Source organism: Acanthopagrus latus, chromosome 2 (genome assembly GCF_904848185.1).
Source record: "Acanthopagrus latus isolate v.2019 chromosome 2, fAcaLat1.1, whole genome shotgun sequence".
Taxonomy (NCBI): Eukaryota; Metazoa; Chordata; class Actinopteri; order Spariformes; family Sparidae; genus Acanthopagrus; species Acanthopagrus latus.
The window spans coordinates 22690086-22704755 of NC_051040.1; the positions used below are offsets into that span (position 1 = coordinate 22690086).

The following is a 14670-nucleotide window of genomic DNA, read 5'->3' on the forward strand; positions in this document are numbered from 1 at the left end:
TTGGTTTGCTCTGACAGCGCAGCGGCCTGACTGCAAGACTTGACGTACTGTCTCATACTTAGAAAAACATTGTCATTAAAGGACATTTCCCAAAAGTATGTTGACAATGACGGGGATTGTTGGACATCTCCTGATGGCTGCCAGTCCAGCACTTTAAGCTGTGCAGACTTCTTTGAATGCCTGACTCACTCATAAAGTTTTTTGTTTTGTTTTTTTCTGTCCAGAAGTGAATTGATCACATGGTAAACACGGCAATTTTTTGAATGAACTGATTTTAAAAAGTGTAAACTCTTACAAACATTTGAATTCTTGTGGTCTTCTCTCCCATGTAGAGGTTAAGGAATTCCATTGTTGTGGCAGGAGGAAATAATTATATACCTCTGTTGTCTCGCACTGACAGTGGAAGCAGTAAAAAGCAGCGTGTTGCTACCTGCCCTGACTCCAGAGGCCTTCCCGATACTTTTACAGGTTTATTTTTCAATTGTCATTTCCTGGTAGGTACAACAGTGCTTTTATTGTCTTTCATAGCCAGACGCCATCTGACATCATCACTACTGCAGTGCCAGACAGAAGTTTAAATCAGAGTCTTTTTCTATGAAAATAATGTAAAATCATTTCTATCACTTTCTGTGAGAAGCGTTGTTGTTGTTAACCATAAAAACAAGCTCCTTCAACCTTGCGTATGAGACCTAAACCCTTCCCAGTCTAAGCAGTCTACAGCCAGGATAGCGGCTTTAAAGGACTTTTCTGATGCACAGCAGTAGGTCAAGATGTGCTAATATCATCATGCTAATGTGCTTACACGGAACCGATAAGATGCTGACGTTCAGGAGGTATTATGCTCCTCATGCTCACCATCTTAGTTGAACAAGTTAGTATGCTTACCGTACTTGATAGCTAGCAGTAAACACAACATACAGCTGGGGTTGATGGGAATGTCCTCGATATTTCAGCTTCTTGGTTGTGAATAAAAGCGTTGGACAAATTTGTATTGTTATTCAGTGATGGCAAAAAACTGGATAGTTAAGGAATGAATACATTAAGTAGGATTCATTGTTTGGGCACAGATCAGAAGTATTTCTCTGGATGAGTGAAGACCTGCCGTTGGCGCCAACTCAAAAGTTAAGGGATCAACAGAGTTGCTGGGATTTATCCTGGGGGTTCCACAGATTGATGCACTAAATTTCATGGCATTCCAATCCAATAATGTGCACAGATATTGTGTAAAAAGCCAAAAATGTCAATCTCATGGTGGTGCTCAAAGAAAAATCAGTCAGCCAAGGTTGTTGAGATGCTTCATGCTAACCCAACTGCCAGAGTAAACATTAGCTTAATATGTTTCTGTAAAACCACAGACAAGCTCAAGCTGTACGTCTCTTAATGTTGCAACTTTACATTTGTTTAGGTGGACATTTGTATTTCCCTCTTGTCACAGCACTGTGCTCACTCTCTGGTTAGATTTAGGCGCAAATGAAACTTTGTTAGGAGGAGGAAAACAACACGACTTTGCTTAAAATGCCTCTTTTGATTGCCACAAACACAGCTGGAGATGGTCCGACTTCCCTGTGAAAAATACATGGCATGGTTTCTACATATGTCAGTATGGTACATAGCCTATGCCACATACAAATTAGTCTGAAGAAGCAGTAAGTGCCAACGTTGTGTTGTGGCGACTGGGCTGGGTCAAACCTACAGCTTGAAATGTATCCCTTAAACGACTGAAATGTTCTGTTACTGATCAAACAGCCATCTGGTGTATTTGTTTTCTCTGTGTTTCTATGTATGTAAGCTGTGCGATATTTAATTGTGTTTGCAGTGCGTCACCAGGGTTTCTACACTGTGATCAAAACTTTGACAGAAAACAGATTGCCATAACTGACAACACCGGGGTCATTTACACATTAGATTAGTCATCGATGTTCTGTGTAATCCTGCTGACTCTGAATCACACACCACTGTAAGGAGCAATGTCGGGGAAACACATAAATTAGAGCAAGCTGTTGTCAATTATGAAACACATGCAGGACATTTGTTTGAAGGTCAGTATGAGAGTGCTCACTTTGTGTTAGATAAAGTTATAACTCTACATGTTTCAAGTTTAAATGACAATGCTTCATCATTTATTCAATCATCTATTTGTATTTATTGGTTGAATTTGACGTGTGTTTGTTAGTCACATATTCCTAGACGTCTTCGACTAAAAATAACAAGACGCAGACTATCATGAGACCCGCTGCAGCATGAAAGAATTCCCGAAATTCCCTACTTTTTATAGTAGCGCATTTACTTTTTTTATTTTTTTCCAACTGGTCAAGATACAGATAATAGGTAATAACTTGTGCTGTGACATCCTTATCTGAGGAAAACCCAGAGTAACCTCTCCCAAAAGGTCATCTCCTCTAAATCTGCCGACAAGCAAAAGATAAGACGTGTTGGTTCCTGCGTTTCAAGGATGAAAGAAAGAAAAGTGCATCATTTTGCCTCATAAGCATTTTCGGGGAATCTATCGGCATACTCCCTAAGTCATGGCGAAATTATGGGAAATGGGATATGTTTTATTGCAGCACTTTAGGTGGGTTCAAAGGAGTGCACCCAAACCACAGTCACTGTACAAGCACATTCCCAACAGACAGAGGAGGAAGTGGCGAGGTGCTTTTACATGATTCACTTGGGACCTTTGAAAAAAAAAAAAAAGTGGACTCAAACAGTATAAATACCCCGCAGAGCTCTGTGACCCCAATGACTGGTTAGGACAACACAGAGACAACAACAATGATAGCTCTGCTGCTGCTGGCGCTGGTCGCTCACTCCTTTGCGCTGCCTGTGAAGTCAGGGGACAACGACAACTGGCTTTTAGCTGAGGTAAGATCTGACGTCCCTCATTCAGACATGATTTAGTCCTTGACTCCGGCCTCAAGTGACTGTTACATGGTGTCAGAACGGAGTAGTCTGTGGCTATTTTGTCATATTGTGATGACTGCCATTCAGCTGTTGTTCTCTTTCAATGAGCAGAAGTACCTCCGGCGCTTCTATGGCCTCCCGGCCGGTCTCCAGGGAAGACAGAGGATGGCAGATGCCCTTCAAGAGAAGATCAAGGACATGCAGAGATTCTTCAACCTCAAGGCGAGCAGACCTGCTAAGTAGTTTATTCATTCTGCTGATACAAATGAAGAAGGCTTTTGGTGCTCTTGTAAATTTTAATTCGATCTCTTAATCATTCTCAGTTCAAGTGAGAATAGTGACCTTGATCGTAGATTTTTGGTTTACATCAGAAGTGACTTGTAGGAAAGAAGTTACACAGCAAGTTGCCTTTATTGCTTTGACGTAACTTAGTTAGGAGCTTGCCTTGTTGAGCACAGTGCAGGACAGACAGGTCATTTTAAGCAGCAAACAAATAATGAAAATGTCAAGATTCGAAATGTAACATTTCCCAAAACGACCAGAACTTCTCTTATTTACTTTGTTGAGTTGTTCATTCACATTATCCTAAATGTTTCCAGCAGTGTTTAAACAAACCTGTAAACCTGTGCATCATTTGGTTGCCTGTCATTGTAACTTCTGACGCAGTCACACAGTGAACAAGGAAGTCCAGGACAGAGACTAAACATGACGTGATTACAACTTTAATACATCACCTTGTCCGTGAACAACAGACAGCAAGAGTAAAGAAAGAGTAGAAATTACTTGCTGTGCTTTTAAATAAAGCATTTAACAAATTGAAAATATGCAGAGACAAAATGTAAGAAAAATGTATGTTAAAGAGTCAAAGTGTTAACATTCAAGACCACCACACAGGAAGAGTAACATCCTGTTGTTGACTGTACCTGTGTAATATTTTCCATCCACCTCCTCTGCCTCTGTAGGTGACAGGAAATCTGGATGACAACACTCTGGAGGTGATGAAGCAGGCCAGATGTGGCGTCCCGGACATCGGGGAGTACAACCACTTCCCACGACATCTCAAATGGTCAAATAACAATGTCACGTTCAGGTATGCATTCTAAAGGCACTTGTGAATATAATGCAAGATGAACTGTTCAGAGAGCGAACACTGAAATCGCTTCTCCTCCCTGATGTTTCAGAATAGTGAATTATACACCAGATCTGCAGAAGTCTGACGTGGACAGAGCCATCCGCAACGCACTCAATGTCTGGGCCGACGTCACCCCTCTGACCTTCAAGAAGTTGTACCGGGGCAACGCTGACATCATGATCAGCTTCGGCTCAAAAGGTGCGACGAGTGTCCATCCTGATCCCATCGCGCAACCTCTGAAAATAGTTTTTTCCTACACCGCAGCTGCTTGGCTTTACAGCAAATATACTATGCAAGTGCACATCCTGCTCAGAGTATTTCTAACTTGTCTGTCCTTTACTCTGCAGAGCACGGAGACTACAACCCTTTTGACGGGCCTAATGGATTGCTGGCTCACGCCTACCCCCCCGGCCAAGGCATTGGAGGAGACACTCACTTTGACGAGGACGAACACTGGAGCAAAGATTCATCAAGTACCAGTCATGCTCAAACGTTCAACAGAATACAATGAACTGCATCCTAATGATTCATCCGAGCAGTGTTTTGACTGAGCATCTTTTCTCTCCAGCATACAACTTGTTTATAGTGGCGGCCCACGAGTTGGGCCACGCTCTCGGCATGGGCCATTCCACAGACGCCGGCGCCCTGATGTACCCCGTCTACTCGTACGCTAGAGGCTTCCCGCTGGCCGAGGACGACATCGAAGGCATTCAAGCACTCTACGGTGGGAGAATACACAATCTGTGTTTTGTTTTTTTGTTTTTTTTTATGGCACAAAACAGCATATTGATGGAAATACTATGTGAACAGTACATTAATGTCAGATGTTCAATCACAGGCCCAAACCCGAACTCAAGGAAAGTGAAGCCCAAACCTGATGCGCCAAACAAATGTGACCCCATGTTGACTTTTGATGCCGTCACAGAGCTCAGAGGGGAAACCATCATCTTCAAAGACAGGTACAGTAAGAAGGCTGGTTAAACATGAAGTCTACAGCTTGATCACCACGAGCTGCACTGGTGACTTTAACCAGCAGAGGGCGACTGAGGGAAGAGCTGATTATTCTGTGACAATAACAATGTTGTATTGACATTGTATCATAGTATATTTTAACATATAAACTCAAATAATAACTCTCAGAATATAGGGTTAGGGTGAGGGTTGCTGTGATGCATTTATCCATAGTGTAATCTATCAATTTCTTACTCTTGTATTTATTGATCAATTTTCTATTTTATACTTCATTGTTTTTTTTATTTATTTACAACAATGCATGTTTATTCTTGTGTGTTTTAAAGGGGCAATATATAATATAAATTAATCTAAAATTGTTGTTGAATGCATTAAAATAAGAAAAATTATCAACATAATAAAAAAATAGCAGTTTTGACACGATCATGGTGACGTTGGTGATGTTGTTGCAGTGATATCTACTGATGTTAGCATGCAGTATCAACAATAACACTCCCCTGGTCCCTGAGCTCCAAGTCTGAACCACTAGCTGCATGGCTAACTGAGCTAACTAGCTGCAGTTAGCAGCAGTTAGCAGTTACTCTGGGGATTTAGCTGCCTCCCTGTTTGTATTGAATATCAATTTTGAAGGTGGCCATTTCTTAAATATTGCACCTTTACACTTTTAGTTTTTACTAGTTAAACTTTTTTTTTTTTTTTTTTTTTAACATCTCAACACCATTGTAAATGAGGATACCTCCTTCATTGTGATACGTTTCTTCATCTATATATCGCACTTTGTTGCAGATTCTACTGGCGTCTCCATCCTCAGATGCCCGAGCCTGAGCAGACACTGATCAAGTCAACCTGGCCCTCCATCCCCAACAAGGTGGATGCAGCATACGAGAACTCAGAGAAGGATCTCGTCATCATTTTCAGTGGTAGGTTTTATATATATGTATATATATATATATATATATATATATATATATATATATATATATTTTTTTTTATATATATATATATATACTCACTGATGTTTTTTGATGTTTCTTAGACACTAGATGCAAACTGTGCTCTGTGTTTCCACAGGGATCCAAATGTGGGCTTTGAACGGTTACAGCCTTGTGGATGGTTATCCGAAGTACATCCACAAACTTGGACTTCCCAAGAAAATCAGGAAGATAGATGCTGCTGTGCACATCAGGGACACTGGGAAGACTCTGCTCTTTACTGATGAGGACTACTGGAGGTACGTGGTGAACGATCCGCTTATGTTTGTTGTAAAATATGGAAATCCCACATCACTTCAGAAACTCTGCCTCTCTTTAACAGTTGAAACATTTACACAGATATTTCCTGAATTAAAATAATTATTTCTAATGTTGCGGCCTGAATCAACCTGAATGTCTGTGTTATTTATCTACGTACATTTATAACCTGTGTACTTTTTTATTGCTGCTTAATGCTGTATTCTTATTGGGGATTTCTCTTCTAAATTGGTATTTCTGAGTCTATATATATGGAAAATGCCTGGTTAAGCTTGTTAACTTTTATCATTTGCTTGTACTATTCATACTTTTATTGCCTTTGTCCTCACTGTAGTAAAAAGCAGTTTTTACTGCTTTTTTTTTTACTGCAGACACACAGCTGGCAATGGTTTTTCATTTCTCTGTTATTGTTTTTTCCTGCTAGAAATAAAAATAAACTAAATTAAATGCAGAAAGTATTACATGTCTCAGTTTAGTAAGTTTTAGAGTGCAAAAAACTGATTATTGTGGAACTCTTGAGGCATTCTTGTATGTAATTGTGTATTTCATCAACATTGTTTTGCTTTTTTTGTTGTTTTATTTTTTTCTTTTTTGCACACAGCTATGATGAAGCAACAAGCACCATGGATACTGGCTACCCACGATCCATTGAGGACGACTTCCCAGGGATGGATGACGAAATTGACGCTGCTGCCTATCACTATGGTATTGTGAAGCCTAAAATAGCACATTTTCAGTGTTTTCAGTGTAGTTTGAGTGTTGAAAGCTAGGATAATTTTCCCAGCACCTCCACCAGACTGTTCCCCTAACTGTTATCTCGCTCTGTTTTCTTTCAGGATACTTGTATTTCTTCCACGAACAAATGCAGTACGAGTACAGTTACAGCTCGAGGAAGGTCATTCGCATCATGAGGACCAACTCCATTCTCAACTGCTGAGGGGGGAGCCCGCAACTGTCGGCAACAGCTTTGCAACATCCACAGAATATGCACAAACATGCATGTAGGACATGAGACATATGGAGATGCAGGTCACTGAGTGAGCAGGGAACTGGAGACAAGCAGACGAGTAGAGTTGAGTTGTAACAGGTTTTTTTTTTTTTTTATATTTACTTGTGCTGGACACCCGTAGGTCTTGTGATTTGTCAGACACAGGATGCTGGAAAATTCCTCAGAAATATATTTCCTTAGATTATCTCTATTTATTTTACATCTTTATATTTGTACTTCAAGTTTCACCGCTGGCCGCAAGATTCTTAGCAGGTTAAGTGTCCTGTCGGTCTCATTATTTGACTATTTGTCTCACTAACTTTGGTGTTTCACCTGAAGAGCTTAGAGGTTTAATATATTCTGTGTTTGTCCTTCCATTTTTGTAAGTTTTGTGAATTACAATAAAAAGCAAAGAAATCAAAGCTGGTGTGATGATCTTGCTGTTAAAGGGCTCAATATAATATAATGTTGTTCTATTTAGTGACAACTTGAGGGAATTCCAGCATTCGAGATTGCATTTCAAGTTTCATCCTCAACATTGCAGACCAATGAAAAGGGCACCACATGTGTGCGGGGAGGGGGGATCAGAAAGTCATGATATATTAATAGTGAAGAGAAGACGCCATGTTTTGTACACTGAACGGACACACTTAATCGGCAGAATTAATGTTGGCAGTGTACATATCTACAAACCACGACTACCTTTGCATTTGTTTCAGCTGTACATTTAGATTTTAAACATTTATGCTGTGACAACAAAGTGCTCATGGTCTGGTTAGGTTTAGGCACAAGAATCACTTGGTTATGGTTAGGAAAATATCATAAAATCTGTTTTGGCGTCTCATTAAAAATATCCGGTTTTGCTGCCACACAGACGGCTGAAAAACTAACGGTCACTAAAATTACACAGTTGTGTCTGTTGAAACGGGAGGCGAAGGGTGGTCTTTAACAGCGTTCTCTCATCTAGCAGCTGTCATGTAGCACATATGGTTGAGAAGTTACATCAGCTTAGAATGATGTCCAAAAAAATGTATGGTATAATAGACTAGTGCTGAGGAGTTATTATTCATCTATAGCACAAATATTCAACAAACTCCTCAGATCAAAGTGAGTCGCTGAATAACATAATAGCAGTATTGAACATGTACTTAACCCCTTATCCACTAGAGGGCACTGCTACCAACCAATTGAGTGCACAAAGGTTTCACTTTGACCAGAGACCTGCCAGTACTGAGACAGATTATGCAATAAACAGAAAGATATATCTGATACATAAGATTTCTGCAACATCATCACAACAGTCCTCTGTGTCGTGTGAAGTCTCTTTGCTATCAAGTGTCTCCAAGTTGGGAAAAAAATTTAAAAATCAGTGTACGCTTCATTAGCATCAACAAATGTTGAGGAAAAAAATGGCCACATTAGACCTGAACATACCACATATCAAACAGACTAAGCACTAATCATATTAATAAAGAGCCATTACACTCAGTATCTTCTTTCACCCGGCCGTCTGTAACAACCCAAAGCCATCGATTTTGTTTGTATGCGGGTTGTTTTTTTTTTTTTTCTGGAAATTAAGGATTTGTGTGTTGCGAGCAGTCCAGTTTTGAAAGGTCAGTAGAGTATCTCTCTTGCCGAGGTTTAGAAAACAGCGTAGCTTGAGCCGAGCAGCATAATCCACAGGCCCAATCATGTGGATGTAATTACAGTGCAGTGAAGCAGTCACCTCATTTGCTCGTTTCCGAGGTATTGCGCGGTGAAGGCTGCACCACCGGTTCACAAATCCTGTGTGTTCATCACCGGTGTTGCCTTTGAAAGTCTAAGCTCCAGTTTTAACAGAAACACAGATGGTTGATCTGAGAGTAATGTGCGTTTTACTGGGGCCTCTTTTTTTTATCATTAAATCAGGATTATAATCATTTGCATGTGTCAGTAATGATACACTCCCTTTAGATCACCACTTCATATGTTTTAGAGCAGGATTTGTACTTTTGCAGTGGGCAATAAGAAACGAGAGGAGAGACAAAGGCAACATTTGAACAAGAGAGCTCATTGTGCTGTGCAAAACAGCAGGAACCGCTGATACTGCCACAACTGACTCCAGGCCTGTGTTAAATGGTTTTACAATCCTCCCTTTTCCTGTAACTTCACCTTGATGCTTATCATGTTTAGAGTACACGTTAGTGGGCTGAGAGAAAGCAGATCCGATCCAACTCTGCAAAGACAGGAGAAGCGCTCACAGAGAAAATAGCAAAGGTGTTGGATTTAAAGTTCAAGTTTTAACTGTCTATCTCAGTGTGAGGATCGCTCTTGTCCCTCGTATACTTGGACGTGTGTTCGCTACCTTTGGAAAAAATGAACTAGGCTCTAACTAAATATTTACTGCTGCTCCTCGGTGGTTTGCACCACTTTTGGTGTTGACATGACGTTTTTAGAGCAGTGCAACTAAGAAACATCAAAAATTGAGCCACTCTGAGCCTGTGTGGATTCAGAGGTCGTGTAAGTCTCCCTTATATTCCTGCCCCAGTCAGAAGTCATTACCATATCCAACTCTTTCTGCTCATTCGAAATGCAGCATCGAGGATCTGAAGCAGAGCCAAAAAGAGAAGGTCATAAAGCCTGAATTTTAATGTCTCTGCGCTGGTTACGTGTAAGGCTGAGGAGAGTTGGTGTTTCAGGAACAGCCAGGTCAACTTTGTGCTGCGTTACAAAGCACTCGCTGACCTGTGAGCAGAGGATTCTGATCCTGCAGCCAAGACTCAAGAGAAGGTGGGTGCAGTTCAGCCACCAGCGCTCTTACGATGGAATGAGCCCCCTGAAGCTAGAAAATCAACCCTTATCTTCTCATCCACCTCTCATTTTTCCATTTTATTGTTTCAATGTCATGTTGAACACTTATTCAAGTAAATCTGTTTGGTTTTTTTTCTAATTTTGGTTTTATGGGGATATTTGATGTTGCTCTTTTATTTGCCTCTGTTGTACTACAGCACTCTGGAGTCATTGGAGCAAGGGAAGAGATGGTTCAAAGAGGTCAACGGAGGAAGAAAAAAAAAAAGCAGTGCAGCAATGCAGGTTAAAACAAAGGTGGTATCCTTTGAGGAAACCTCTCCGCAGTCCAGCCCAGCAGCTCCTGATGGAAACCAGATGGAGGAGAATGACAGAAAGGGCGGCAGTCTCAGGATATATCCCCTTTCCTCTGGGGAAACTCCCTCCTCAGACCATCAATATGAGAAGAAGGGTGATGCAAGACTCTTGCTGCACCAACACTGAGCTGATTATTCTGAGCACCAAGATATGGTTCTGGGGTAGTTATGAGCGTTATAAAGAAAAGAAAGCTTTTGCACTGAAACCTTTATCTATGTTGTTTAAACACAGAGGGATTACATGTTTGAGTGTTGGACACTTTCAGTGTTCTAGTTACACTTCTTGTCCCCTGACACACTGGACACATTTCTAAACATGCATGTCAGTGAGTGTGCAGTTCAGCATCCTCATCTTGCTTCATCTTCATTTAAAGTGATGATTGTTTCTTTGAAAGCGCTCATCGGAATATGTTTATTTTCCATTTCGTTCTGTGTAATACTGACCTTCTTGTCCCCCTGCTGTTGTTCTCAGTGTTGTAAAAGGAACCCAGATTTCATTCTTGAGTCAAAGTAAGGATTGTGTGTTGAAATATTACTTTGACAAAAATACACAAACATAAGTAGGATGTAAGTGAAAGTATTAAACTGCATACTTAGTGTTGACTTTGGGCGTTGGCTCCGATGCAACATGCGATCTCCAACATAACCAGTAACTGAAGTGATCAAACATGTAGTGGACTAAAACGTACAACAGCTGCCTCCAAATGTAGTATATAAAGTACACATAATATGTGAAGTAGCATCAAATTTAAAGACTAAAGTAATATGCAAGTGCCTCAAAGTTTTACTTAAGTATACTATTTCATTAAATGTAATTAGTTATATGCCATCGCTGGTTATTCTTTTGATTTCCCGGCATAGAATAGAAAAAACCCACAAAGTGTTTTTTAAAGCAGCCGGTGTTTCACTGAGAAGGTGCGGCCTGTGTTTCTTCCTGCTGGAATGTGGAGAAAGTCTGAGTGAAGCTCTGCGTTGACCCATGAGTAGCTCAGTCTGACCAGATGTGACCCCGGGGCAGATAGGGCTTTGTCATAAAAGTGACCAATAAATTCATCAAACGAGTTCATCTCTTCGATGTAGCAGCAGAGCTGGCAGCGCGCTTTTAGAATGAGTGGCTATAATGTTCCAAAACAAAAGCTTAAGGTGTTCACTGCACAAGATTAAAGCTGGTATGTTGTGAGGAAGCACAGGCGAGGCCTCAGTTGAGAACACAGGACTCTCTGTACTCCTCAATTCATTCACAGGACATATGATGGTCATTTGTTCTGTGAATGAAGCACGAAGGACTCAAACCTAGTTTAGTTTTTTAAACCCTTGTGTTTTGAAAAATGAAAATAACTGAATAACCTTTTTTTTCCCCCCAATACAAAAGTTTGGGAATATGTCGATGAACGTATTTATGTCAGGGTGTTCCCTGCTGACCTTGTGCGCGGGATTAAGCATGTTCTTTTCACTCAGAAACCACCGTGTAAGCCAAAATGCAAATAAGCCATTTGTCAGTGAGAGTAATACGATCCCGGATTTGTTCCCTGTCAAGCAAAGTCATGCTTTTCTCTCACATACCTCACGTCGCACACTGTAGATGCAAAACGGATAACCTGAAGCCGACCTCCTGTGAGGAACAAGATGCAGACCGCGTCATGTCATGGCGGTACAACGATCACCAATCTGTTCCATGGTCTGGCTGAGTAACATCTAAATCTGACACATTACAGGATTGTTTTGTATGTTTCGTTAAACACAAGCAAAAAAAAAAATGAATAAATTAAAACACATGGAAGTATCTGAACTATCTGAACTTGACTTGTGCCGTTTTAACCACTTAGAGTAAATTTGCAATGTGAATACAGCAGCAAACAATTGTTCCGTCTTTGTTTTGCAAAACCTGACCTCAATCTGCATGAGCACATGTCGAACGCAAACTTGTTCTGCAAGGTCCTCCTGAGGCAAAACACAGCCATCAGCGTTAAATACGCCTGCTACTGTACTGCCACTGGTGACCTATAAGCTGGTCGTCCACACGCTGAGTCAGCTCTTTTTTTTAAATAATGGCTCAATTCAAAGCGCTGTTTGTTCTTCTTGAGATGTTTTGACTTCTTGCTGATGGGGAGATTTTCGAAAGCCGCGGCAGCATTTTTGGAGAGCAGCGGCACACAATCTGTTTTTCATCAAGCAGTGTTTACTCACAACCCATTGCCACAGTTTGCATGCATTTGTCCTCAGATTGTGAGAAATAGTGATTCTATTTTAAACTATGTTAATCTAATCTTAGAGACCTAAAGTAAAAAATTTCATTTAATTTATTTTTTGGTTGAAGAAATGTATATTTTTTCTACTTCCCTCTGTCGTTAATCATGTTGCAAGCCCCTCAGAGGGTCCCAACGAATGCCTTCAACTACGCAGCGGCATCGTGGTTTTTTTTTTTTTTTACGAAAGTCAAATTCAGTGAACGTGCTGGATTTGCACTGTTTAAACCAAGTCTGATAGGATTTACCAAATGCATAATAATGCCATACATTGGCACAAACTCCAACAGTTTTAGTGGCTCTTAGGAAAACAAGCAAATCTTTGTGGCCCGTGACAAGTTGAGCTGATCTTTTGTTTGTGTGAAAAACAAAACCTCTGTGCTGAGCTGCAGGACGCTGACACAGTGCCTCGGTGTTCTATTGTCACGGCGGCACGACGAGCCAGGGGGCATTCAGAGCATCAGTACGTCAGTATCGCTGCTGTCCAGTGAAAACTTCAGAATCCGCTTCAACTCTTCTTGAAGTAGGATATCTTCAAGTAAATAAACACTCCAAACAAAGAGCTTTCGGGAAGTTGCTGCTAGAAAGAAAACATTCTTGAGTTTCCCGGCGTGCCGCGGGAGTGAAAAGTAAAATCTTGCAGAGTTGGGAGCGGTGCGGCCTCATTGTTGAGGCAAAGTGAATTAGCTGCTTGGATAGCCTGATCCTCCAGAGGGTCTATCAGGGAAGGTCAAATTACATTTGTTTGATAGCTGCTCAAGCAAAGAACAGCGCACTTAATAAAGACACCCTGGTTCTGCTTGCCTGAATTAATTATACACAGTTCAAAGCTTCCCTCTGCTTTGAAGTAATTACGTCTCGGAGCCAGACCTCTGCAGAGAGGCCAGTGATTGCCTAATGATTTGATCGCTCACATTTCCCACACAAAAAACACACCCGAATTGAGTTGTTTTCAAACTTTGAAATTAAACATGAGGTTTAAAAATGCTCTTTAAACTGAAGGTGTGCTTCGAAAGAAACAAACGGAGAAACAAGAAATTCAGGTAGATAAAGCCCCCTTTTATTCAGCGAAAGCTGAGGCAGTAAAGCCTTATTAAGTCCTATTTAAACTTGCATAAACGTGAATCTGCTGTTTGTTCAGTAGCGATCGCACCGCAAACGTAGGCACACACAGAAATGCTGTTTTTTTTTTTTCAGGCATCACCTGACTGAAAGCACGTACAGCTCACTCAAGGTCTCTATTGACCGAGTGCCAACTTTATCTTCACAGAACAGCCAGAAAAAAGCCCTTTGCTCTCCTGATTACTGTCCCCCTTCCTATCTGACTGTTATTTAGAGAAGGCACTGTATTACTGTGATGACATTACCTGAAACCACAAAAAAAAAAAAAACATGACTAAACTCCCAACACTGTCATTCCTCCATGGACGTATCTGAACACGCTTCGTTTCTTTACTGTCATGGGAAGTTAACATTCTATTTCAACCGTTAGGCAGCTGTATCCCAGTCAGATGTCACTGCACTTCTTTTTGAGTTCAGCGTGGTTTGTTTTTCCAGTGTCCAAGAAATGTCAACACTTCTGTTCAGATCTCTATTGATTTCCAGCTCGGTCAGAAATGTCTGTGCAGCCCCACTGTCTGTAAACACATCCCAGTTGCCAGAAACAAAACGTTGGCATTGCACACTTGCGTGTTAAAAGGTACGATTAGTAATTATTTCAGGTTAAAATGCTCAAAAACTAAACCAAAAACAGATCAACAGAATGTGAGGGAATAACGGTTTTGACGCTGCATCAAAGACTTCCATGTAGTGTGTTGCAAAGATATCTGCTGAGGTTTTACAACTCTGTGCTAGCTTCCTGCTAACTGCACGGCTAACTGAGCGAACTGGCTAAAGGCAGCTATAGATAGCAACGATTTGTGGTCACTCTGAGGATCTGACATCCATCCTAAGTATGAATTTTACATATCGCATCTTTATATTTTCAACATTGGTGAACGGGAAACCCCTGGATGTTTTTAACGAGGCATTGGGACAT

The 14670-nt window shown here is 40.9% G+C and overlaps 1 protein-coding gene across 1 annotated transcript; it reads left to right on the forward strand.

Moving 5' to 3' along the window:
• The first annotated feature begins 2743 nt into the window (after window positions 1-2743).
• Window positions 2744-7665, forward strand: mmp13b (matrix metallopeptidase 13b). Its single transcript, XM_037075544.1, has 11 exons — window positions 2744-2862; window positions 3013-3123; window positions 3864-3991; window positions 4083-4231; window positions 4381-4506; window positions 4602-4757; window positions 4872-4992; window positions 5792-5925; window positions 6077-6236; window positions 6857-6960; window positions 7092-7665. The coding sequence occupies exons 1-11, from the start codon at window positions 2773-2775 to the stop codon at window positions 7190-7192; spliced, it is 1380 nt and encodes a 459-aa protein (XP_036931439.1). The 5' UTR covers window positions 2744-2772; the 3' UTR covers window positions 7193-7665.
• The last annotated feature ends 7005 nt before the right edge of the window (window positions 7666-14670 follow it).